A 27,909-nucleotide genomic window follows, 5' to 3' on the forward strand; every position below is an offset into this window, starting at 1 on the left:
TACAAAATTTTACCAAAAAAAGATCGTAGTGGAGCAACAAAAATTTTATTCATACATTTTTATAAAATTTATGTTGAATAATAAAGTATGCGTAACAAACATAAAGGTAACTTTTTTCCAAAATTGCACTGATTGTTTTTGACTTATGGGATGGTACATATAAGGTACCACCAAGCCATCCAGTAAGAAAAATTTCATTCTCTTTGGTGAATTATCCTTTGGAATTATTGGGCATATACTGTGGAACGGTGTTACATTTTCTGAATTATTTTGTACAAAATCGGCAACACCAGAAGAACTTTCAAAATCTGGAGTTGGAGTTGGTTTACAAGTATTTGGCCCAGTTGGTGGTGTATAAGGTACAGCAACATTTGGGGCGGGAATATGAACAAGGTTAGTATTGACAATTATTTCCCTCATCGTAGATAGAGGTAAATCAGATTCGAACCCATCACTTTCGAAACTTCCATCATTGTCAATTGCAACGGGGACATTATCTGCCAAGTCTTCGTCATCGAAGGTGTCAATCTCAAATTCGCAATCAGACGGTATATGTTCTACGTCTTCATCCACAATAGTATCAGGTCCTTCAATCTCGTTGTATAATTCTTCTAAAGTAATTCCAAATAAATTGAAAGGTAATTTATCCTTTCTGATCCTCTCCATGTTACTGGAAAAATGACATCATAAAAGTTTCAACCGATGCGGTGGTACACGAAAGGTACCACAACAATAAATTGTTTATGTTCACTTGTAATGTGATATTTTCAGTTTTGATGAGGATGACACTTACTTCAAACATTAGCTATCCAATTTCCATCAATTATTGCAAAAAAGCAATTTTTTTTCATACAATAAGACCACTAAACAAAGCACATCAGTTGAACGTACAAAGTTTTGAGGTTAGTGGCTGCAACACGCGACCAAATCTGTAACCAACTGTTGTGAGTTGCGTCTACCATGCACGTGATGGCAAAACTACAGTGGTTCTGAAAATGAATCACTGCAACCAGAGCAATAGCTCTGTTGAGAAGGTGGTACACTTTAATTACCATGGTGATGGTACATGGTGATTTATTCAATGCACCGTGGTTACCTTATAAAGAGTTAACAGCTTGTGCAAAAACGTCTCGTCGAACAAGATAATAAAATCCAACCCAATTATAGTTGAAATGTTATCGTTTTGTAAGGTCCAACATGGATTTATAAAATGTTGCATAGCATGCGGACAGACTGGATCGAGAGTAAACAGCAGGATGCGAAAGAGTTTCTCGGTTTTATTCTGAATGATCTCAATGATGAAATGTTGGGGTTAATGGAGTTGGTTGAATGTTACACTGAAGATGGGAAACCTACTGTTGATTCTGCTATGAGCAATGGCCTAGTTTTCTTTTGATATTCTCGGATTGTGTCTTCTGTCGATTTCAAGGATCGCATCTTCGTAAGAGAAGATGTCATCGCGTCTACTTCCAAGCTTGTCTTTTAAGGACTTTCGTGTGGTTCAATCTAGCATCACTAATGAGACATTGGCGAAAAGAAACAGTGCTGTCAGGTGTTAGATCACGAACTCTCGGGATCTGGTTTCATCTAGTTGCCTTATGCAGTGAAAGACAGAAGACAAATTTCTTTGGCCGTCGATGTCGAAAAAGAAATGTCGAACAATTTGTTGATCAGTGCTGCAGTTATCACAGTTATAATCTATTTCTTGGCAGAGTTCGTTAATCTGTCAGACTCATTCAATGTCAATCAGAAGACGGCTGTTGTTGGTACTTATACTGTATACCTATTTCATTTCATTGTATACTTTTTACACCTTGTTAAATTCGAAATTTTTCTGAAAGAATTACTGAAATACCTTTCCATGATATTGATATTTTTTGTTGTCTTTTATTCCACTCATCAACTGTATTTTGAAAATTAGTGCTTTTAATCTGTGACAGATTTTTAAACTGATATATTTTATCAGTATTGCTGATATATTTCAACGATATGTTAGATAAATGGTTAGGATCGTAACAGTTTTTGAAAAAAAAAACTGTTCAATCATGTGAAATTTTCACAGTACAAATTTTATTGTGACTATATACTTTCAATCTGCATAACCTTCTCGATGAGATTCCTTTAAAAAATTGAGACAGGTTGAGACATTTTGAATATTTTACATTTTTTGTAATTTCATCTTTCTCTCTAAATATCTATGTTGGTTTACCTAATAAAAAAAGGAATAATTAATAACTTCCGTCTCTTTTTCTCTAGGTCTGGTGGGGTCGAATATCTCCATTGTGAATGAGAACAAGGTTGAAAGGTTAGGCTGAGTTATAATGAAGAAACAATCTGAATTTTAGTTTCAAATTCAAAATTTCCGATGTACATTATGGAAATTGAGGTTAAGATTTTTCCTAACCACAAGAGCCAAGTTTCAACTGTCGTAGGGTCTTGAGTTTATGTACAAATATGAGATATGTTGTGGTAATACTTATACTCGAGGAAACAATATCAGTCGCAGCATTGCCTAAAAACCATATATATATATATATATATATATATATATATATATATATATATATATATATATATATATATATATATATATATATATATATATATATATATATATATATATATATATATATATATATATATATATATATATATATATATATATATACTTCCAACATTTTCACTTTTGAATACTTTTCTATTCTCATTATAGAATCTACAAACAAATGATAGTCAATATTATTTGTAACAGTATTTTTCTTTATACGTATCGATATTTCCAAGATGAATCAGCGAAGATAATCACTACAGGAAACCGTGGAGAGATTATTGAGAATATTAATGTTATTATTTGAATATTCCAAAAGCTGGAACCGGGAGCCACAGAACAATAATTCTTCTACTGAAAACTGTTCTATGGTAACAAACATAATTTCTACTTTACCGATATATTTGTGTTAATTGTAAATGTCGTATTTGGTTTTGCGCTTTTTGTAGTGAGAGTTTTGTGAGATAGTTGTTGAATTTGGGGATATCCAATTTATTCAGGATAAACAGTAAGTAATAATTATAGAAATGTATATTCTGTAGTTTAGATTTAGTATTTGAAGTTATCAGTCAGTTTCATAGATATTATCCGCCGAATTCTTGTTGCTTCATATTTTAGGGTTATTAGTTCTCCAGTCTAGCCCTACACGATTTATAATTTATTTATTAATTGTTATTCGAAAACGATACTCGAGTTTACTGACACCTAAGTTGAAGGTATCTCTAAAAACAATGTCTGAGCTTTCAATTTGTTTGGTTATGCTCAACGTATCTCAGAATTCAAAACAAAACCATTCTATATGCATTAATATATTTCTTTCAGCGGAAAATCTGATGGAATGATTGTGAATTAGCGCGAAAGAAGACAAGACAAAACACAAGTGAAAATGGCAGCTCTTGGTCATCAAGCCGCTGCGGCTTCATTGCTCGACTTTAACCAGAAGTTAGACATCAACCTTCTGGATAGTGTGGTTGTAAGTATGTATGCAGGAAATGGAGAGACACAACGAATTGCACAAGATGTTCTAACAACTTTAAAAGAGCATCCGGATGCGTGGACAAGGGTTGATACAATACTCGAATATTCAACAAATCAGCAAACTAAGTACTACGCTTTGCAAATTTTAGAACAGGTCATTAAAACACGATGGAAGATCCTGCCAAGGAACCAGTGTGAAGGTATTAAAAAATATATAGTGTCTCTCATCATTAAAACAAGCTCGGATCCTGAAACATTGGAGATAAACAAAACCTATCTTAATAAGTTGAATATGATATTGGTGCAGGTTCTGAAACGAGAGTGGCCTAAAAACTGGGAAAGTTTTATTCCTGACATTGTGGGTGCAAGTAAAACAAACGAGAGTTTATGTCAAAATAATATGATAATTTTGAAACTGCTTAGTGAGGAACTATTCGATTTTTCATCAGGACAGATTACACAAACTAAAGCTAAGCATCTTAAAGATACAATGTGTTCCGAATTCTCAGCAATTTTTCATTTATGCCAGTTTGTTTTGGAGAACTCACAGAATCCACCTCTAGTGAATGCCACACTGGAAACTCTTCTTCGTTTTCTGAATTGGATACCTCTCGGCTACATATTCGAAACTAATTTGATCAACACATTGATCTTCAAATTTTTGCCAGTTCCTATGTTTCGCAATATTACTTTGAAATGCCTCACAGAGATTGCAGGAGTAACTGTTAGCAATTATGATGAAATGTTTGTCCTCTTATTTAATCAGACGATGATTCAATTAGAGATAATGTTACCTGTTATGACTGACATCAAATCAGCTTATGCTTGTGGGCAAGATCAAGAGCAGAACTTCATCCAAAATTTGGCTTTATTCTTGTGTTCATTCTTGAAAGAGCACAGCAACATTGCAGAAAATCAATTTGCTACTTTGGGGAAAGCACTTCGATATCTTGTACTGATTTCTGAAGTAGAAGAGGTTGAGATTTTTAAAATATGCCTTGAGTATTGGAATACTTTGGCATCTGATTTGTATCAAGAAGTGCCTCATGGAGGAGCGCGTCCAATATTTTTTGGAAATAGTCGTCCCACTTGTACAAAAGAGACTTCTGTAAACATGTATCATGAACTGTATAAAGAAGTATTGAACAAAGTTCGATATATTATGATTTCACGAATGGCAAAGCCTGAGGAGGTGCTGGTTGTTGAGAATGATAATGGGGAGGTAGTGAGAGAATTTATGAAAGATACTGACTCAATTAACTTATATAAGAATATGCGTGAAACACTTGTTTATTTAACTCACTTGGACTGTGCTGATACTGAACGTATTATGACAAACAAGTTACAAAACCAAGTCAATGGTAGTGAATGGTCATGGAAGAATTTGAATACGCTCTGTTGGGCTATTGGAAGCATATCTGGTGCAATGCATGAAGAAGATGAAAAAAGATTTCTTGTTACTGTTATTAAAGATCTTCTTGGTTTGTGTGAACAGAAACGTGGTAAAGACAATAAGGCTATTATTGCTTCTAATATTATGTATGTAGTGGGACAGTATCCACGATTTTTAAGAGCACACTGGAAATTTTTGAAAACTGTTGTAAATAAACTTTTTGAGTTCATGCACGAAACTCATGATGGTGTTCAAGACATGGCGTGTGATACTTTTATAAAGATTGCTTTGAAATGTAGAAGGCATTTCGTTACTACACAAATTGGAGAGTCTTGCCCTTTCATCGAAGATATTTTGGCTTCAATATCCACCATTATATGCGATCTACAACAGCAACAAGTTCATACATTTTATGAAGCCGTGGGATATATGATATCTGCTCAGGTAGATGCTGCAACTCAAGAAGCACTAATAGAAAAGTACATGTTGTTACCCAATCAGGTGAGTAAATAAGTTATAAGTTACAGTGTTTTATAATTTTTATAAATGTAATCAAGTCATTTTTATGCATATTCTTTGAAAGATCTTTTATGTGGTCAATGTTTAATATTTTTGGTTTTTACCTTGTTATGAACTGAAAAGTAAATGACTCTAGATGAGCAGAAAATCTTCTCTGGTGAAATGATGAAACAGAAAACTTCACCATGGAAACTTCTTAATAATCTAAACTTTCTATGAAGAACTCCAATTAGTCAGTTTTTTGTCATGTTTAGAAACATTTTCTTTCAAATAACTTAAAATTATTAGAAAAACTATATACTTTGTTGGTCTTATCAAATGGTTGGTTGTGAGAACTGCCTTTGAGAAATGAATTGGATAGATCTTCGAAACATTGAACATTCATTGTGAAAAGCTAAGTACCAAAAGAATTTACATTTCTAACAGGTTCATCCCCTTCAACAATAATATTTATATAACAAAAATATTTAGGCCTAAAGGCATAAAGCATGGAAGTATGGCAAAACAAGTTTTACAACAGTAATTATGAATTTATAACTAGTTTGGCAATGCAATGTTTTGTTCATTAGATTTCATCATCCACTTTATTTTCTCAACTATGGATCTCTAGTTTTTTCATTGATTTTTGTAGCCACTGTAATAAATTCAGCTATATATTACATACATTATAGGTTTTTATTAAAAAAGGAAAGTTCACTATGGAATCTAATGAATAAAACGCTGCATTACAAATTGTTTATATTAGATGATAACAAATATGAAACAGTATTGAAAGTTCCTCTGCCTTTTTTATATCATCTGAAACGGAGTTTTTTGCAAATATTTCCAGAACAACTACTGATATTCCTGTTCTGAAAAGATATTATTCTAGTTTCCCAAAATAGGTTTTTTTTTAAAATTATGTCACTTATTCACGATTGAAAATAATACAAAATACAATACAAGTACAAATGGTATAAATAGGATATGAAAAATCTGACAAAAGTTTAAACAATTCCCAATTTTTTTTGGAAAATACATTTCGTACATCTGCTTACATACCAATATACATTTTCAGGATATATACATAGTACAATAACTTCTAGGTGTTATTTGAAAAATATTTAATAGATTATTTCAATACAAAGGAACTGTCGATGCTGATTATTTTATACAAAAGAGAGTTGTATAGTTTTGGTGCAATATATGAAAATGATATTTGCCCAAAAGATTTTGATGTGGAAGGTACAATATGAAAATTTTTCAGACGGGTATCATAATAATGAGTAGACAGACACTTGTGCCTGATCTTTTATTGAATGGTATTTCATCCTGACTTTAAGGAAATATAACTGTCTGAAGTCGAAAACATTGATTTCACTGAAAAAATGTATTACACAAAATCAGAATTTCCTAGTTTTTGAAATATAATTTAAATTAACTTCAAAATGGGAATTTTTTACCTAATTTAACTGATTTTGTATCTCTTATGAATTCTGATTTTCCTGTACTGGTGTATATATGTATGCTTGTATAACAATTTTAAATTTTTTCATTCTACTGTGCATTCAAATCCCAGATGCTAAACTAGAATGGTTGACACGTAGTCAACTCATTATTCATATCAAGTGAATAATTTATTGTACATAAATTCTTCTAGAGTTTATTAATGTCTCACAACCACAAAATAATTTTCTCATTCCATTTAAACTTACTGTCATGGTGAATATTATATGTAAGCAATGTGTTTACTCAATTTGTTTTTTTTTTCTTACTTTTAGGTTTGGGATGATATCATCAGCCAGGCCAGTAAAAACGTTGACTTTTTGAAAGAGATTGAAATTGTTAAGCAGTTAGCAAGTATATTGAAAACTAACGTAAGGGCTTGCAAAGCACTCAATCATGCTTATGTTTTACAACTTGGTCGCATCTACTTAGACATGCTGAATGTCTATAAGGTAATGTACACATTTTTATTGATAATTTTTAAATTGTTATCATAGTTGAACTACTCTCCGTTGTATGCTCTGAAATGTTTTTTTATTTGAAAATACAAAGATGAATGAAAAGACCTAACCAAAGTGTGTTCTCTATTGTAACTTTTGATAAGTTGATGAAGGAAAGGAGTTACCTTCATATAATGTAAACTAAATGACATGATAATTTTTAAGTTTACTTAATATTTTCACAAGTTCATCATAACTTGCAATTTTGACAATTGAATGATTTTTTATTTTGATAAAGTTAAAGAAACCTTGAGAAAAAGTAACTTTTTCACAATAGAATTTGGTTTATAATAACTTGGTTAAAAATTAAAAAAATATGAGATTGTATTAAAAATAAATCATTTCCAGTTTATATTAAAAAAACTTTTTGTGGTGTTTAAAGTATCAATTCAAATAAAAATATTCAAATTTCAAAGCTGGTGTATTTTTTTTTTAGAATTTTGAATAATTTTTTCATTCTTTCCTTCCTGTATTTTTATTGACTTTCAATATGAACATTAGTGGCAAATCAGTACTTTGTGGGAAATTTTTTTGGCTTTCTACCCCTTCATCTATATACAAAAAATGTGGGAATCTTCCAAAGAAAGGAATGAATGAAGCACTCAGTTTAAAATCATTAACTCACAAAGATGATTGTATAAAGATGGAGAAGTAGAAAGCCAAAAACTTTCTTTCTCAAATATGTATCTCTCCTAAAAATATACCCCTTTCTATTCAAACAGTTTTGTGTTTTTTCTCGCTACTTATATTATAAAAAGACATACAATATGAAAAATTTTCTTACAACATTCATTATACCGTTTTCAATTGTTTCATTTCATAAATTCAGCTTTATCATTTGCAATTGAATGATACTGTTTTGATAAAGAGAAAAAAATGAATAAATAATTGTACTGAGTACATTTTTCAGGTTATGTCAGAAAACATAACAGCAGCTATTCAACTTAATGGAGAGATGGTCACGAAACAGCCTTTGATCAAATCCATGAGGGTGGTAAAAAAGGAAACCTTGAAACTCATATCAGATTGGATATCAAGATCGCACGACAATGGTATGGTCTTAGACAATTTCATCCCCCCATTTTTAGATGCCGTTCTTCTGGATTATCAGAGAACGCAGGTACCTGCTGCTAGGGAACCTGAAGTACTCAGTTCTATAGCAACAATAGTCAATAAACTTGAAAGTCACATCACGCTAGAGGTGAGTTTTTCCATTCAAACAATAACTATTATTAACAATATTTGACATATTGAAATTATTTAAACTTTCTAAATATTATTTATGTATACAGGGTGTTGATCGAATAAATGTAAAACATTTAAGGAGGTGATTCATCATCGAAAAAAAGATAGGTTCTTTCATATAAAGAAACTTCATTGGAGCATCCCTTGTTAAGATACAGTCCCTTAAAGGAGGTACATAAAATTTGTATAACAATTTTTTTCACAAGCACTGAAAAAGTTACAATATTGAAATTAACCTGACGGTTTGTACTACCAAAAAGACATTTAGCCAGTAATTTATTTGGTTTACCCCATGGATGTAAGGGGTGGAAAATGCAATACCTAAAATTTATTTCCAATGTAACTTTTTGTCTTATTATTTGTTTACCATTTAAAAATTTATTTCCGATAGCCTGTTTTATTCTAAACAAAAAATGTCTTTTGGGTTTTTTGCCCAAAATAAACCAGTTCGCAGCAAAAAATTATTTTATGAACAACTAGAGAGATACATCGTCATAAATGCGAACTGGTTTTATTGTAGTTAGTAGACAAGACAATTTATTTTCCAGTGAATGTTACAATACAAGTACCATACATTATGGGAATCGTCACTAATAAGTAGGTTATAATAATATTAAAATTTCACTTTTTGGTCATAAAATAAAATAAATTAATACAAATAAATAGGTACATGTACACACTTTAAAAATTAATAAATGAAATATAAGTTTATCAATACTAATTAGAATTATTTATTAAAAATTTGAATCAAAAGACTACTGTTTCATGTGGTCCGAGTCAAAATTTTCATTCAAAAACTCCTGAACTGAATAATAGCATTTCTGTACTAAAAACTATTTTAGATAATTTTTAAATAAACTTGTGCTGAGTTCTCTAAATTTCTTAATTTCACATATTTTATTGTAGCATTTGATTCCTATATAATTGGGATTCCCCTGTCCGATTGATAATCTAGAGAAACATAAATTGATGGTGTCCTTCTGCCGCGTATTATGATTGTGAACATACTTTCTTGTTTTGAGAGAGTTATGTTTATTTATGATGTGAACAATTATTGAGTAAATGTACAAGCTTGGTAATGACATAATACCCAGCTCAACAAAGTGGTTTTTACAAGATGTTTTGCTAGATAAATTCAGCATACACCTTATAATTTTTTTTGAGTGATAAATAATTGACCACTATTATGGGCTTTTCCCCAGAAAATCAGACCATATGACAGGCATGACCGAATAAGGCCAAAATATAGTAGTTTCAGTACTTCCATTGACACTGTGTTACGCAAGTTTCTAATAATGAAGCAATATGAGCTCAGTTTTGAGGATGTATGTTCAACATGATCGTTCCATGTGAGTTTTTGATCCAAGTGGACCCCAAAAATTTTGTACAGGTCGAGTTTTCTAATGATGTTTCTTCAGTTTTAAGTAGTATGCTCTGGTTCACAGTGGCATTTTTTGTATTAAAGTAAACAGCTATTGACTTGTCTATATTCAGAGATATGTTATTATTACCACACCATTGGGTTATGTTTTTGATAGATTCGTCAGCTTTGTCTTGTATTTCCCCCCTTGAGTGTCCAGTGATGATTAAATTAGTGTCATCTGCATTAAATGATTGAAGGGTAATAAACAAAACTAATTTATAGTAAATGTTCAATATGTCTACCTTCAGACATTGCGCATGCGTCTAGACGTCGGAGCATTGAGCCACGTATTCGCTCAAATATTCCTGGAGTCTCTCTGATTACCCTGCACGCATCGATGATGCGGTTTCTTAAGTCCTCTAAATCTCGAACAGGAGTACGATAAACCAAATACTGTAAATGGCCCCAAATAGAGAATTCGAGAGGATTGAGATCCGGGGATCGAGCGTGCCAGTTCCGTGGTCCTCCTCGACCTATTCACTGATTTGCATATGTTTCAGTTAAATTCTGACATGCTACTTGACAAAAATTGGGGGAAGCCCCATCATGCATAAAAAACATATCCCTTCTGACGCCCACAGGAACTTCCTCCAGCAGTACTGGATGCACTTCTCTTAAAAATTGAACGTATGCCTCACCGTTTAATTGAGGAGGTAGAAAATGAGGCCCAATTAAATCATCCCCAATAACTCCGAGCCACACGTTATGAGAAAACTGTTCTTGATGGTTAGTTTCGACAATAGCATGAGGGTTTTCATCAGCCCATATGTGGTAATTATGAAAATTAATAATCTTGTCCCGAAAAAACTACATTCGTCTGTGAATTCTATCGTCTTCAGAAAGTCACAATTTCTTCTAATCATTTCCAGCATTCAGTTGCAGAATTCAAGACGGTTCGGAAATTCTCGCGGTAACAGTGTATATGGTAAGGGTATAAGAGTTGTTCCTTTAAAATTCGAAATACCGTCATATGATCGACATTTAGCTGGAAAGCAATCTTTCTAGTACTGGTAGTAGGTTGATCTTCAATTAAATTAAGTACTGCTTCCCCAAGCTGTGGTGTTCGTACTTCTCGATGGTGACCACAATCCTGCATTCTTTTGTCGAATGAACCATATTCTCGTAATCGTTGATGAAGTCGAGCAAATATTCTATGTGAAGGATGCTGCCGTTGAGGATACATTTCAGCATATCTTCTAGAAGATTCTAACTCATTCCCCTGCGACAGACCGTAAACGTAATGCATATCAGCCATTTCCTCATTTGTGTATGCCATTTTAATAACAAGTGAATTCTATTAAAGTAACAAATTAAGAACAAAACAACACACAATTAGTATCATTTCAATTTCGAAAATTCACAAAGTGACAGCATCATACCAGTTTAATTGTCACTATCGCTAATAGCGACCTATTAGATAGATTAGTTTCGTATTTTCGCATTTATGATGATGTATCTCTGTAGTTGTTCTTAAAATAATTTTTTGCTGCGAACTGGTTTATTTTGGGCAAAAAACCCAAGAGACATTTTTTGTTTAGAATGAAACAGGCTATCGAAAATAAATTTTTAAATGGTAATCAAATAATAAGACAAAAAATTACATTGGAAATAAATTTTAGGGGTTGCGTTTTCAACCCCTTGCAACCATGGGGTAAACCAAATAAATTACTGGCTAAATGTCTTTTTGGTAGTACAAAAGTCAGGTTAATTTCAATTTCGTAACTTTTTTAGTGCTTGTGAAAAAAATTGTTATACAAATTTTATGTACCCCCTTTAAGGGGCTGTATCTTAACAAGGAATGCTCCTATGAAATTTCTTTATATGAAAGATCCTATCTTTTTTTCGATGAGGAATCACCTCCTTAAATGTTTTACACTTATTTTGTTACACCCTGTATATTGCAGAGGGTCATATTTCATGTGATTTATTCGAAAAAAAAATCACTGATCAGTCAATAAACAAGTTTATTCGATAATGTTTCGAATGATGTATTATTTTGTTAATGAACAACATTATTCTAAGAACCAAATCTTGAGGTACGCAGAAAATTATTATTTTAATTATTCTTTATCCTTATAAGGCATCCCAGAAATTGAAGGTTGTAAAAAATAATTTCTATTGTCTCAATTAACCGCAGTTTCAGAAACAGGAATATTCAACAAAATACGTTTTCTGTATTTTCAAATTTGAAGTTTTATTACTCATTTTGAACACTGATAGACATTATTTCCTGAATTGAAAAAATCATAAAAATATCAACTGGTGAAGAATTTTGCAATATCAAGGATTATCTATCTGGATCATTGATTGTGGTATAGCAGAATACTATTTTCTCTTGCCAGTAAAAATGCCTCCTCGCTTTTTGCTAACCAAAATATCATCATAAGGAGATTACTAGGAAAGTATTTTTGTTCTGGTGAGGGAGAAGTGTTTTCAATAGATTCATTTCAGGCCAGAGAATCCAAATTCTACTTTAGTATGACAAAATACTTGAACTGAATCTAAATTTACTGGAACTGGCTGATACTGAAAATCCATATTAAACTATGTAATTCTGCAAAAAAGACTGGAACTTTCATTTGAAAAATGTTGTGTAATTGTCCAGGCCAAAAACATGAAATAGAAAGAAACAGAAATATATTTATTCATCTGTTAAAGCAGTACAAAATATGTTACCACAGGTAATACACATATGTACCTACTTTATTAAACTAGTCATACATACAGGTACAAATAAGTTATAGGTATCAAACACATATATTTACATTTAACAATACATTTAAAATATTCACATATTGAAATGTATGTATGTTTAAATGAAAATGTTGATACTTTTCAACTCTGCAGAAACTGTAGACTAATTAGACTGGTTCCAAAACCTATGATGATCATACAAGACTTGGCGTAGGCCTTGAAAGCAATCAGTCCCAAGATGAACCATTTGTCCTTCTTCGACAATAATCAGCTGAAAGGGTAAGGGAGCTGGGCTCCATCCCGATTGAACTGAAGACGTTGGTCAGGACAGGACATTAGAAAAACTACTTGACAGGCATCTAGAGATGCATCACTGGCTACCAGAAATTGAGATCAATAGATCTGGTATTTCGAAGGTAGCGGCTTTATGCCAAGTCGCAGAGATAACAAAATATCCTTGCAAGAACATGGAAGTGTTGTTCTCAATGCAGAAACTACAATGTCGGAATTTGTTGTTTTTATAACATCATTGGTGGGCGTTACTTCGATCCTCTTAATTGAATTAAATGACCTTGTTGGTGTATCATTAAGAACAGATACCCAGTTTTTACCTTTGTTCATTGACTCTCAGTTTCTATTGAATTTAACGCTGTTAATAAATTTCTATTGCTTCTATATATTCTTAGATAGTAATTTTAAGTTTTATCGAATATTTGTGTATCTTCGACTGAGATTATGTGAGTGCTTTCTATAAGAGCATGTTATGCTACAGCTGATTTGTCAATTTGTCCGATGTGACTTGTGTTCAGAGAGATGGAAACCTATACTTCTTTTCGTGGTTCAATTCTAGACCGACCTGTACCTACAAGGCCTCCGGTATATCCTGGTTTTCCTGTTTTTTTCAATCCGGTCTGTAACATTTTCAACATAGAGGAGAAAAGCTTTTTTCTTAACAAGCCTAGCTGAGGTTACTTCAGCTTTTTCCCTTTTGAGTCATATAGCCCGCTCAAATTCTACTTCGCTACACTTATTCCTTTCGAAAGCATTTTGAATTGGGAGAATTAGAATAGAATAGAATAGAAGTTTATTCATCACTAAAGTTCACATGTACAACATAAAAAAAGTGTAAATACATGAAACTTATTGGACTAGTCACAAAGAGAGCTCAAAAGTAATTAAAATTTACAAGATTATACATATACATTTTTGATAAGTAAAATATTAAAATATACAATGAACATCAACAATTTAAAAATTCTTGAAGATAGTAGAACACCTTGTTTTTTAAAAATTCATTCAACCAACATTTTAGTTCATTCCTACTCTTTAAACTTAACTCAGGATGAATAGCCATGAGTTTGTTATAACATTTAATACCTTGATATACATGGGAGTCAGAGAAACATGACGTGAAACCAATATTTAGACCAACGGAAACTATTCAAGAGAATGTAAGGACAGCTAACGACCCCAGAGAGGATATATCAAGGGATCCGGGTATACCGGATCCCTTGTAGCTGCAGGTCGGTCTACATTGGAACCACGAAAAGAAGTACAAGTATCTTTGAACACAAGAAAAATTGTCGTCTCGCGCAAACTGACAAATCTGCTGTAGCTGAACATGCTCTCAAAGAAGACACTCACATTATCTAGTTCGAAGATACAAATATACTCAATAAAATTCCGAGAATATATAGAGAGACAAAAGAAATTCAAAAACAGGGATAATTTAATGAAAAAAAAGGAAGAGACAATAAACATTAATAAAATTTGGCTACCTGTCCGTAATTGTAGACAAACAAGATCATTTAATCCAGTTAAGAGACACAAAGTCACGCCCACCAATGGTGATATAAAGCCGGAGACATATTCCAACAATTTAGTTTCTGCATTGAGAACAGCTCAAGCACTTCGATGGCCTTCGATGATGTCTACCATAGTAGTAGACGAAACGTCAGGCATAAAAAAAAACAGTTTGTTTGAAGGTGGTTGACAATGTTTTGTGGTGTATTTCATCAGTTCGGACTTCCATTGTCTAATGTAATATAAATGATTTGATAACCCTGAAATAAATCAAAAAGATTAACCGAAAATAACAATTTTATTAAACAAAAAACTGAAATTACAAAGAAATAATATACAAGCAACAACCAAACAAATAAAAATTGAAATATTAATAAAAGCTGAAAAAATTGAAAAATTACAAATTTTATTAACATAATAACAATTAAAAGATTTCAAACCAAGTTATGTAACAACGTTTCGATTGTTAGTATCCACATACTATTATGTTATTTCTTTGTAATTTCAGTTTTTTTTAATAAAATTGTTATTTTCGGTTAATCTTTCTGATTTTTTCAGGGTTATCAAATCAGTTTATATTATATTGAACAATGGAAGTCCGAACTGATGAAAAAACCTACAGATCATCACCAAAAATCTGGAAAATAGCATTGACATTTCCGTAACCAACAAATTAAAAATATATACTGTGTAGAGTAGTTGCTCTGTTGAAATCTGTTGATCTCTTTATTGTGAGATTTTCACTGAATGTCGCAAAGTATTTTTGAATACGTTATGGATTTTCATCAATTACTATTCAAAAAAAAATTGGTCTCGTCCACACTTCTGAAACTTTGATCACTTATTGCAAAATGCAAATCAGTGCAGTATTTTTGACAATTGTGCTTAGAGAAAAATTGGTATGCACAACTATTTTGCTAGAAACAGTAATGGCACAGGTAGCGAAGGGTTGCCTTGGGGGGTTTTGTCACCACTGTTGTCGTTATAATTAAGGAACTACCACGTTTTCTGGACCATTGTGTACACAAAGTAAAGGGTTATGCAGACGATAGACCAGTGGAGTATTCATCTTGCATTTACAAATACAGTCAGGAAATTTGAATTTAGAGATAGAGTATTGATTGCGAAAACAGAAAATGATATTGCAAACTGTTTCAATGAATATTTCATATCGAGTGTAGTATAATTGATACCATAAATTATCATAAGGAATGGTCCGCCAATTATCTCCCAGAAATAAAAACTAACCTTGAAAACTTTAGTAAACTAAGTATAAAGGAACTTAAAAATATAATTGCTACCCTGGAAAATAAAGGTAATATACATGATGTTATGAATGGTCAAATAATAAAAAATACAATTGACACTTGTTGTTTTCACCTATTATATCTTATTAACGCATCCTTTTCAACAGGAATATTTCCAAATGAGCTGAAAACATCCATTACAATACCAATTCCAAAAGTCAAAAATTCAAATGATGCAATGAATTTCAGACCAATAAACACGTTACTAGATGTTGAGAAAGTAATTGAAAGAGCAGCATATAACCAATTCATTGAACACATAAATATTAACAATATTTTCTTAGGGAACCAGTCAGGTTTTCGTAGTAAACATTCTTGTGAAACAGCCTTACAACTGACAATTACTAGTTGGAACCAATTGATGGATAAAGGAAAGTATATCGTGGCAGTGTTCATTGATCTGAAACGAGCAGTTGAAACAATAGATAGAGGTATTCTAGTGCAGAAATTAAAAACATGGAATTAAATCAACTGCTTTGAAATGGTTGGAAAGCTACCTGAGTGATAGAAAACAGATTGTGAAAATAAATAACCATTTTACTACTACAAGGCAGATAAATATAGGTGTCCCACAAAGTAGTGTAGTATTTATACAATACATGAATGACATCAACTGCTCTGTTAATTGTGAAATTATTAATCTTTATGCAGACGATGTGGTGATTGTGTGGAGACCTCTGTTCAAAAAATGAATGAAGAATCAATTAAACTTGAAAAATACTTGAAGGGAAATAAGTTGAAACTTAATGTACAATTTCTAAAAAACTCTTTTTTTTCTTCTCAAGAATAGCTGCTCACATATCGTTGAAAGCAAGATTGACAGTTTTTAATAGTATCATTAAACCATATTTTGACTATTTTTCTACAATACTATTTCTATTAGACAATAACAGGAAAGCTTCTCTACAAAAACTTCAAAATCATGGGATGAGATTAATCCCAAAATGTAATAGATATACTCCAATAACCCATATGTTAGAGACTTTACGGTGGCAATCAGTAACCAAAAGGTTACTCAGCAATGATCTTCATTTTTAAAATTGTCAAAGGTTTGATGCCAACTTATTTCAAACAATTCATCAAGTTTAATCATGAGGTCCAGGAATACTGTACTAGAAGTTCAAACAATTTTCATGTGGATAGAGCTGATACCAGAAAAGGTATGAACTCACTATTCATATGAGGGTTAGTTGAATATAATTTCCTTCCAAATGAAATTAAAAAATGTGATACGCTTGTATCGTTTAAGAAAAAACTCTCAAAATATCTGTGATTGTTATGAATGTAGTTATATTTTATTATAGATTTTCACCTGAATTGAGTCAGTTATTGTATAGTTTGTATTATCTCAATCTTACTCTGTTTATTGTTACTTTGTATATTGTTAATAATGTATTTTGTTATAAATTTATACATGGATTCATTCATTGTATTATGTTTTGATATAGTATTTACTTAATAATCATTTATTGTAGAATTAAAACTTTGTGAATATTAGGATTATTTCTATTCAATAAAGACTACTTATTTACCAAGAGGACCAAAATAAAGGGCTTACGACCTCCAAAACTTTGAGACACCTCTGGAAAAACAGTGCTGAAACCAGACATGATGTAGGTACCTATCTCAGTATCAGGATACATTTCATGAAGTTGGTACAGTTGAGACAGGCCTGTCAGATCATAGGTACACAATGACGACTTAAAAAAATGCTTGATACTCTATTGACTCTGACAAGGATGAACAGGAGAAAATATCCAAAGTGTATAGAGCCAACAAAAAATCCGCTTATAATAATTGTATTTATTTATGTAACAACAAAACCAGGTATAGTTGGATATTAATCAATCATGAGAGAAACAAAGACAAAAATGGAATTCTGCCTTCAAACATAACCCCTGATGAGTTCAACATTTACTTTTGTAGGGCGGGCAGAAGACATTAGAAGAGAATTGTACGTATCCGATATTAGGGCAACTGATTTTATGTAAAAAAATTGCCACAACTTCCAAACTCATTTTCTTCTTCCCCGTCACTTCGTAGGAAGTTCAACTATAATGAAAAAAAATCTAACTGTTCCGATATATACGGACTAAACAGCAAAAATCTGAATGAGATAACAGATTTATTATTAGATCCCCTCAACAATCTAATCAATCTCTTTTTCATTTGGAACCTTCCTGGATGTATAAATATCGAAAGTTACTCCTATCTATGAAAGTGGAGGCAAAAACATTCCTTCGAACTACAGACCAAAATCCATAATATATGAACAAATACAAACTTCTGAACCAAAAACAGATTGGCTTCAGGAGTTATGAATTCACACTTCCGCAGTTCAATCAGTTGAGGAGTTGGTTGGGGATATAGTAGATGATTTTGAGGCGGCCAGGTTACTGCAGTAACTTGTGACCTAAGCAAGGCGTTCGACTGTGTCTCACACAAATCTCACTTGCAAAAAATTGGAATAATATGGAATTTGAGATATTACAATTTTTCTGAGACATTTCTTACAGATAACAAGCGGTTTGCTGTAATGAAAATAAATCTGGTTTTTAAATGGCCAAATACAGAGTGCCTCAAGGTTCGGACTTGTGACCTATTTTATTGATAATATATGTAAATGATATGTTGTATAATTAACACCCTTCCTCATGCATTATGTTTGCTGACAATGTAACACTATATGAATGAAGTATCCTATTTTATTCTATAATGTCAGTTAAACAGAAAGCTGATGAATGGTTTGTAGCGAATAATTTCAAGCAGAATTCTAATAAAACACAAAGAATAATATTTTCGTGTAATCCTCTGAGTCAAATGGGTGGAAAAGCCCAGCTTCTATTGCTCACATTATTTCCGTCCCTGAAATGGCATTGTCACATCGACACACTGGCTTTTAAGCTCTATAACCAGTTATACCTATTAAAACAACTTGAAAAAGTAATAAGCTGTGTTGCTGTGAGAACGTCTATTAGTCACTATCTCATTTTCATATCTGTTATGGTATAAAGCTTTGGGGTAACTCCAGTCTATCTTCAAAAATTTTCAAGTGTAAAAAAAGCTATAGGGATAATTGCCAGTGTTGGTTTTCGTGACTCTTGCAGAAATTTGTTCAATGAATTGAAAGTCATGAAAATGTTTTCTGTATATAACTACCACTCTCTTTTACAAAGTCAGAAGAATATTGCAAAATTTCAATCTCATTCTGAGTACCTAACATGACTAAAACACAACCTGGTTTAGGCTTTCTGGATCAGTTAGTAATTCCCTTGATTTGAACTTGTTCAATAAACTCCCAAATGAGGTAAAAATATGAGTCGTAAGAAATTAAAAAAAAAAACAATCAAATGGTTTTTCATTGATCTCTTTTTACACTCTTGACGAATATAAACTATGCCATCTGTATTGCTACAACAAAGAGTTTTTAGGTACATTTTCTTAACAGTCTAGTTTTAAGTAATTTTAACACTTATTTTTATATGAACCAATTTTATGATAGTTTTATTATGCCTGTGTTATCAGCAATCCTTTTTATATATTTTTTTCTTCTCATGTTCATAAACAGTGTGTACCTCTAGCTGTGTATGTTCATGTATTGTGACTTGCTACCGATATTTTCAACATAACGTAGTAGTAGTAATCTTTATTATAGGATACATCCTAATCTTACAAGACATAATAACTAATTAACAATTTAAATTTCCACAGTGCCAAAAATATTAATAAAATTCAAATATGTATATAGATAATAACAATAATGAAGATAAACTAAATAAAAAGATAATAATAAAAAATATACAATTTATAAGACCCAATGTTGAAAATCAATATTGATATAGTAACTATATATAATATACATATTTTCCAACTAACTAACGCTCTAGGTATTCCAATAATTTACTTTTAAACCCTCTTACAGTATTTTCCTCTTTAATGGCATTTGGTAAATTGTTAAATTCCCGCAGTCCCTTGTAGAACAAGTCTTTAGTTCCGCCACCAGTGTGAGTTCTATATATATGAAAATTATTATAAGATCTTGTCTCATGTTCATGTATTTGATTATTAAAAACCAAAAATTCATTAAAATATGTTGGTTGGAGACTTTTGGTTATTTTAAATATAAAAACCATTGTTAAAAAGAATAATCGATTTGAAATCGACAGCCATTGTAGTATATTTAACATGTGATCAATGGAAGTATAACGACTGCATCTTAATATAATTCACATGCTCCTATTTTGGAGTTTTTGAAATTGGGAAAGCCTATTTTGGTTTATCAAATGCATTAAAGTTGGACAGTACTCAAAATGAGGTTTAATTATACAATTATATGTTAATATTCTGGAGTTAATAGTCAAATTATTTGCTATCCTAGAAAAAAAAAATTTGAATTTTTTTTTATAACGTATTCAGCATGACTGTTCAAACTCAAAGTGTTATCTACAATAACTCCCAGATACTTTATTTCAGACACATATTCCAAGGTAGTGTTACCAATTTCAATTTTTATTTCATTATAATCAATAGAGTTCAGTTCATATTTAGTTGTTATCACCATAGCTTTTGTTTTATCTGCATTTAATTTTAATTTATTCATATGTAAATATTTTTCGATGTTCTTCATAGAACCTTTGAGAGTATCTACAGCATCATTGAGTTCTGTATTCGAAGTATAAACTAACGTATCGTCTGCAAACAGATTAAGTTCATCTAGCCCAGAACCAATTTTTGTTTTCTGTTTTCTTTCACTAAGATAACTAAGAAACCATGCCAGCACAGAGCCTGTTAACCCATAATAATTTAATTTTTTTATCAAAATGTTTGTCAATTGTTTCAAATGCGCGCTTGAAGTCAAGAAAGACAGCTACAGTGTATTTATTTTCATCATACGCATTTTTCCATCTAGAGAAAGTATACTGAATAGCTGATTCACAGGAATGATTTTTTCTGAATCCTGACTGTTTACCTAAGAATAATTCATTATCATCCAAGTATGCAACTAATTGTTCGTAAACTGCTAGTTCAAGGACTTTCTCCAAAGTTGGTAGTGTATTAATTGGGCGAAAATCGCTTGCTTCAATTGTATTACTAACCTTTGGTATAGGAATAACAGAAGTTATCTTCAGTTGATCGGGAAATATTCCTTTATCCAGAGATGTATTCACCAGGTTTAATATCACATACCCAAATACCTCGAATGTTTCTTTTAAAAATTTGCTATTCAGTACTTCAGAGTTGTTTTTATTGTCTAAGGAATGAATAATCTTCCGCAGTTGAGTCATCGTTAATAGTTTAAATTTGGAAAAAGAACTGTTTATAACTGAATAATTTGTGGATGACCATTCATCAGATTGAGGGATACTCTTAGAGATATTTGAAATACTATCAACAAAGTAATTATTGAAATTCTCAGCTATCTCATGTTCATTTTCACTAATTGTTATTGAATTGTTTTCACGAAAGATGATTTTATTCATTTTACTATTGTTAATCGGATTTATTATTGATTTGAGATGTTTCCACATCTGTCTTGGATTATTACGATTTGCGTCAATTTGTTGTTCATAAAAAAGTTTCCTTCAACGTAGTTGAACAAAGTATCTATGTATGTATCTATATCGAATTTTTACTATAATTTCTGTTTTTTTCTTATTGTATCATAATTGTAATTATCTATAGAACATTGTGAATTTTTATTTCTGATTGAAAACTATTTCATTCAAGGTACCCAAAATTTTCGATGCAGTGTTTGAATGTACATTAGAAATGATCAACAAAGACTTCGAAGAATATCCTGAACACAGAACAAATTTCTTCCTGCTTCTCCAGGCTGTTAACAATCACTGTTTCGTGGCATTTCTAAATATCCCGCCTACACAATTCAAGTTGGTTCTCGACAGTATAATATGGGCATTTAAACATACAATGAGAAACGTAGCTGACACAGGTTTGCAAATCTTGCTGAAACTTTTGCAGAATGTCGAACAACACGAAACTGCTGCTCCCAGTTTTTATCGAACCTATTTGACAGACATCCTTCAGCATGTATTTTCTGTGGTGACAGACACTTCACACACTTCAGGATTATCTATGCACGCATCAATATTGGCGTATATATTTTCGTTGGTCGAAGCAGGAAGAGTGAATTGTCAATTGGGTCCCACACCGGATAATGTACTGTACATACAAGAATTCACTGCAACTCTGCTGAAGTCTGCCTTCCCTCATTTGACTGACAACCAGATCAAAATCATGGTTCAAGGAATGTTCAATCTGGATCAAGATATTCCCGCTTTTAAGGAGCATTTACGAGACTTTTTGGTTCAAATAAGGGTGAGTGAAACTGATTGTCTGTTTTTTATATTTTTTATTACAACCTTTAAGGAACTTATACTATGGCCCTCACGGTGAACCCCCAATTTTTCATTTGACAAAATAGATCCACGGTTGCTTTGGAGAAGTTCAGAATCCAAAAAAATACAATATTTTTGTAATATTATTTCTTTTATTTGCCTGTTCATCAATCTGTCATGTCAAAATTGGTTTTCAATTCAATTCAATTCATTTATTGGTTTTACAGATTACAGTAAAAGTAATATAAAACACGTCACAAATTACATATAGGTAGACATTTCACATTTGAAACTGACAATTTTAAAAATAGAGTAAGTAAATTAAAATATATTATTGAATGAAAGTACCCAATTAGCTGGAATAAAATTCTTCAATATTATAAAACATTTTCCACAACAGAAAAGTTTTGAGATGCTTTCTGAATTTGAAGTCAATAGTTTCCTTTTTAATTGATTCCGGAAGCTTATTGTAAATCCTTACGCCATTGGAGATAGGTCCCCTGAGAGTTACATTCAAATTATTTCGAGGTGTTTTTAGATGGTGGTTTCATCTAGTTGAATAACTGTGATCATTGCTATGAGTGCTAATTCTTTTTTTATTTTTGGAAATGTAGCAAAATATTTCTAGAATATACAAGCAAGAGAGAGAAAGTATTTTCAGATTGGAAAATAATGGTCTGCATGATTCTCTCTGACTTTCATTCAATAAAGTTCTAAGGCATTTTTTCTGCAGTACAAATAATTTCTGAGCTGCTGATGATGAACCCCATAGTAAGATTCCATTAGGAGTCGTGACTGAATTTCAGCATAATAAATATTTTTTAGTACGGACAAGTTGAGAACTCTTCGAAGGCATTTCAGTTGGTATATTTTGGACATTATTTCTCTGATATGGAATTTACAATCTGATGTGTCATTCATAATTATACCTAAAATTTTTATGTTTTCGCATTGTTTTAGTTTTACTTCTCCCATTTTAATTTCTATGTTTTCAATCCTCTTTTGTCTAGAGTGAAATATTGAAAAATTTGTTTTACCAGAATTGACATATAATTTGTTTGTTGAGAACCAAAGTATAATTCTTGTCATTAAATCGTTACAGTTTTGTTGGATGAGTTCTAAGGAGTCTTCTGCTACTAGGATCGACAGATCATCTGCGTAAAGTGTTAGTTTGTATTCATCTAGGTATTTAACAATGTCTGCTATATATAAAGAGAACAATATAGGTGCAAGAACACTTCCCTGCGTTACCCCTACACTTATCAATATCAAATTTGAGCAGTGTATGCTGTTTTGTCCATCATTCTTAATGTGAGATATCTGTACATATTGTTTTCTACCATCAAGATAAGACCAAAACCATTGATGTGTATTTCCTCTGATCCCATAAATCCAAAGCTTTTCTAACAATCGATCTTGTGGAACACAATCAAATGCTTTGCTCAGATCGCAGTATATTCCAATTTGACATCTCTTTTTGTCTAATTGTATTGATACGTCTTTATATGTTTCTGTTGTTGCTGTTTTGGTTGATTTGGATTTTCTGAATCCATGTTGTTCATCTGGTATCAGATTAAATCTCACAATAAAGGAGGTCAACCTCTCTAACATACAATATTCAAATAGTTTTGCAAACACTGATGTAAGAGACAATGGTCTATAGTTTTCTGGTAAATTCTTTGATTCTTTTTTATATAAGGGGATCAACTTCGCTACTTTTAAGGACTCTGGGTAAATTCCTGTTTCTATCGAGTTCATGATTAGATAAAATGGTTCAACCAAGTCTTCCGCAAATTCTTTAATTATATTGTTAGGCAAGTCATCAGGGCCAGAAGAACGCTGGTTTTTAAGTTTTGTAAAAATATCTTTAATTTCTGATTCTATAAATGGGAATACCACTATTGAATTCATGATATTTCTCTGAGTAGGGGCAGCATTCCCTCCTACATGTGGTATATTATGTATAACTTTCTGTGGTGCATCAGTGAAAAAATTATTAAAGGTGTTTGACACAGTTACAGGTGAAGTGATCTCTTCATTTTCATGTATCAGCTTAATGTTAGGCTTCGACTTGGATTTACCTTTCAGTTCATTTATGATAGACCAGGAAGTTTTACTTTTGTTTTTGGAGTTCTGAATTAGGTTACCATAGTGATTACGTTTATCTCGTGAATAAGATGAAGTATCAATACAAAATGTCTAATATTTATATAGACAAGTAACTCAGATCCCATTAATTCTTGGAAAATTATCATTTTTCAAAAAAAAAAAAATTGATAAACCTTTTCTTTGAACAATTTTTTTGTAACTTCATAGTACATAAAATATCACTGATTTTGGGAAAATCAAAGTTCATTGCTAATTTTGAAACTACTTCAAGAGAATAAATATTGCCTCTCTTAATCTTCTGATAAATGCTATAATTCAGGAAGTATTGAGATTTCTATGTGAAAGTTTACAAAGCCGCAACACGTGTTTCGCTATGCGATAGCATCTTTGGGAATCACAATACTGCAGTTTTGTGAAAAGTGGAAATCTCACTTTAAAGTGTATTTTGTACATGTCAATAAATTCTGTAAAAATGTTATTCTGCATTTTCCAATTAATTGATATTCAAAATTCAAAGATTTATTGGTTGTGCCATCACAATTTCATATCATGTGTATATTGGACTAGTTTGACGACTCTTGAGAATTTCAACGTTTTTATTTTATTTTTCATGTTAAGATGATAATTTGACTTAGTAAATATTCATTTCAAAAACTACACCTCAACGATTTGATCTCCACAAACTTTATTTGAAAAATATATCACAACATGTTTCGCTAAGACATTAGCTTTTTCAAGTGACAACAAATCACTTGAAAAAGCTAATGTCTTAGCGAAACATGTGATATATTTTTCAAATAAAGTTTATGGAGATCAAATCATTGAGGTGTAGTTTTTGAAATTACTATGGATCTTCATCAAGTAACGACCGAATCAATCAGAAAAAAAAATAGTATATATTCAATTTGCAGTGTATCGTTTTGTTATGTTTCGTTATGTGAATATTGTATCTAATGTTCTCTATCTATTTTTTGTGTACCATTTTTATTTTATTGTACTTACTCGTTGTAGAGAAAATTTCCCAATCCCTTGACAACAAGGAGATTGCGGTTGCTCTATTTCTCGATATTGAAGGAGCATTTGACAATGCACTACCTGAATCTATAGGATCAGCCCTGGCATAGAATCAACAATAAATGGATGTATCTATGCCATGCTGGTAAACAGAACTGCAACTACGACTCTTCAAGATGAGGCCATTAGGTTCAAGGGGCTGCCCTCAAGGTGGGGTACTATCTCTCATGTGATCGCTCCTGATGAATAGTCTGCTTGATGCCCTCGTAAGAAGAGAAGTAGATCTGCAAGCTTATGCAGATGACCTTGTCATCTTGGCAAGGCCAACGCCGGGAAGGGTAGCTTGTAATATCCCCCACAGTATGATGGACGTGGTTCCCAGTTGGTGCCAAAAGATTTAGAACAGAGGTGAAATATCTTGGCATTATCCTTGATAAAAAACTCACCTGGAACGCTCACTTGGAAAAATTTCACACAAATCCAGACTGTCCCTATGGACATGTCAAAGAATTTGTGGAAAAACTTTGGGGTTTAAGTCCCAAAAAAATCCATTGTATATATATGTGATGATTGTCAGACCAACTGCCTCGTGGCCGAAGGATTTACCGAAAACGACTCAGGCGAAGCTTTCTGGCGATGGCCAGACAGGCTTGTCTGGCCATCGATGGTGCCATCAGTACCATACCGTCTGCGGCCATGGAGATCCTTCTAGATCTACCTCCTCTCCACATTTTTCTGGAGAGAGATGCTAGATGGACTGCATATAGATTTGTGCACATTGCCAATTGCATAAATCAATCTAATGCAGAGTACATTTGACTGCTGGCTGACACTGGAAGTCACAGCATTCTGGAAAGGACCTCTGACATTATTCCTCCAACTGTCAACTATGAACTGCCTTATACAGTACTTTTCCCAAGTAGAGAGGACTGGATCCTCCAGGAGAAGGAAATATTAAAAGCAGATAGTTGTTGGTTCACAGATGGATCAAAAACACGTTCAGGTCCTGGTGCAGGTCTTTTCAGTTGCAGACCCAGGACAGAATATTAACCTCACACACAAGTCCATTAAAAATGTTCTCGGAACAGTCATGCGGCGTTGGAAGCTTTTGGCTCCTACCGAGCAACGTCTAAATTAGTAGCAAATTGACAAAAAACGACTCTCTTCAATAGGAAGACTTAACAAATTGTTTCTGGTCTAGATTCCTGGCCACACTGGCCCGAAAGATAATGAGGCTGCTGAATCCCTTGCAAATGAAGGTGCTGAAAGTAGTTTCATCGGACCAGAACCTGTCATTGGCATCTCTTTAGGTTTTGCCAAACAAACATTCTTCTGGCAATATCTTCCAGGATTGGCTCACTCCAAGGGGTTCATTCACCCTTCGATGCTTGAAACCAAACAAATATTGGATGTTTGGTGATAATATAATGTCACATAAGTGGTGTCAAATGATAGATTTAAATGAGTTTCAAGTATAAAACTAAAATCATTCTTAAGTGGTTTACATTTGGTCGTAGTATATACCACGACTGTATACTCCTCAAAAATTATGTGTATTGAGCCTTATAAAGCTTGTCAACTTCTATGGGCTTGTTTAAAAAAATTAATGTTTCAGGAATATACCGGTGAGGACGATACAGATCTGTTTCTGGAGGAGCGGGAGAAGGCTTTGCAAACAGCTCAAACAGAAAAACGCCGCATTCAACTGTCAGTTCCAGGCATTCTCAACCCGCACGAAGTCCCTGAAGATATGCAAGATTAGCAGCGAACATACCCCTCTTAGAGAAGTGTTAATAATCTTAAAAACGTTTAGATGGATATTTTTCTATTTGTATCATCGTAATTGTGACTAAGAATAAAACTGCAGTCTATCAGTGTGAATGTGTTTTGTGCGTTTTGGACTTTTTTATTTTCAGTTATTTTTTATAATATATTTTTTTCATCGAATCCTTCATTTTTTCCTTTTCAGTTTATATAGTCAGCGTGTCCCGGTTTATGTAAAAAAGAATTTTATTTTTCATAATTTTGGCTTAACGCTAGCCGATTTATATAAGCACCTGAAATTCTAGAATTAGTATCAAGCCTAACTGTACAAATTGTAGATTATTGCTAGCCCATTAACTTGTTTTCTGTTCAAATTTTTATCCAGCACAAAACACACTTTTCGTGAAATTGCGACAAGTAACTTAGATATATTTTGAATGCATTTTTGTTTGCGTGTATGATTGACTGTTATTGGTATGTAATTCATTTTAAGTCAAATCATTAGAAACAGTTATGTTTACTATATCGTTGAATGCGATTGTTTTCTAATAAAAATAAAATATTACCAAAACTTCATTAACTTTTTTATGAATTTTGCTTTTGATCAAATAGAAAAAAAACTTTGAAAAGGTACTTTCCACCTTCTCCGCCGTATGGGGCATATAATATGAAGCATACATTACCTTCCACACAAATATGTGAAACTTTTTACGAGTACAGGTTGTTGACATGTGTTTTTGGCTCATTAGTGATCATCAGTACGGTTAAACC

At 32.3% G+C, this 27,909-nt stretch overlaps 2 protein-coding genes across 2 annotated transcripts; one reads left to right on the plus strand and one right to left on the minus strand.

The window, feature by feature from the left end:
- Nucleotides 1–35: 35 nt before the first annotated feature.
- LOC141481561 (uncharacterized) lies at nucleotides 36–932 on the minus strand. Its single transcript, XM_074173201.1, has 2 exons — nucleotides 794–932; nucleotides 36–670 (listed from the first exon to the last, which is right to left on the minus strand). The coding sequence occupies exon 2, from the start codon at nucleotides 664–666 to the stop codon at nucleotides 46–48; it is 621 nt and encodes a 206-aa protein (XP_074029302.1). The 5' UTR covers nucleotides 667–670; nucleotides 794–932; the 3' UTR covers nucleotides 36–45.
- Nucleotides 933–2,901: 1,969 nt separating this feature from the next.
- On the plus strand, nucleotides 2,902–27,714 carry emb (exportin-1 emb). Its single transcript, XM_074173202.1, has 6 exons — nucleotides 2,902–3,056; nucleotides 3,371–5,420; nucleotides 7,199–7,375; nucleotides 8,334–8,624; nucleotides 21,623–22,231; nucleotides 26,990–27,714. The coding sequence occupies exons 2-6, from the start codon at nucleotides 3,435–3,437 to the stop codon at nucleotides 27,134–27,136; spliced, it is 3,210 nt and encodes a 1,069-aa protein (XP_074029303.1). The 5' UTR covers nucleotides 2,902–3,056; nucleotides 3,371–3,434; the 3' UTR covers nucleotides 27,137–27,714.
- Nucleotides 27,715–27,909: the final 195 nt, after the last annotated feature.

Source organism: Leptinotarsa decemlineata, unplaced genomic scaffold (assembly GCF_025532065.1).
Source record: "Leptinotarsa decemlineata unplaced genomic scaffold, Ldec_3_MD MMD2_tig00000218_RagTag_RagTag, whole genome shotgun sequence".
Classification (NCBI taxonomy): Eukaryota; Metazoa; Arthropoda; class Insecta; order Coleoptera; family Chrysomelidae; genus Leptinotarsa; species Leptinotarsa decemlineata.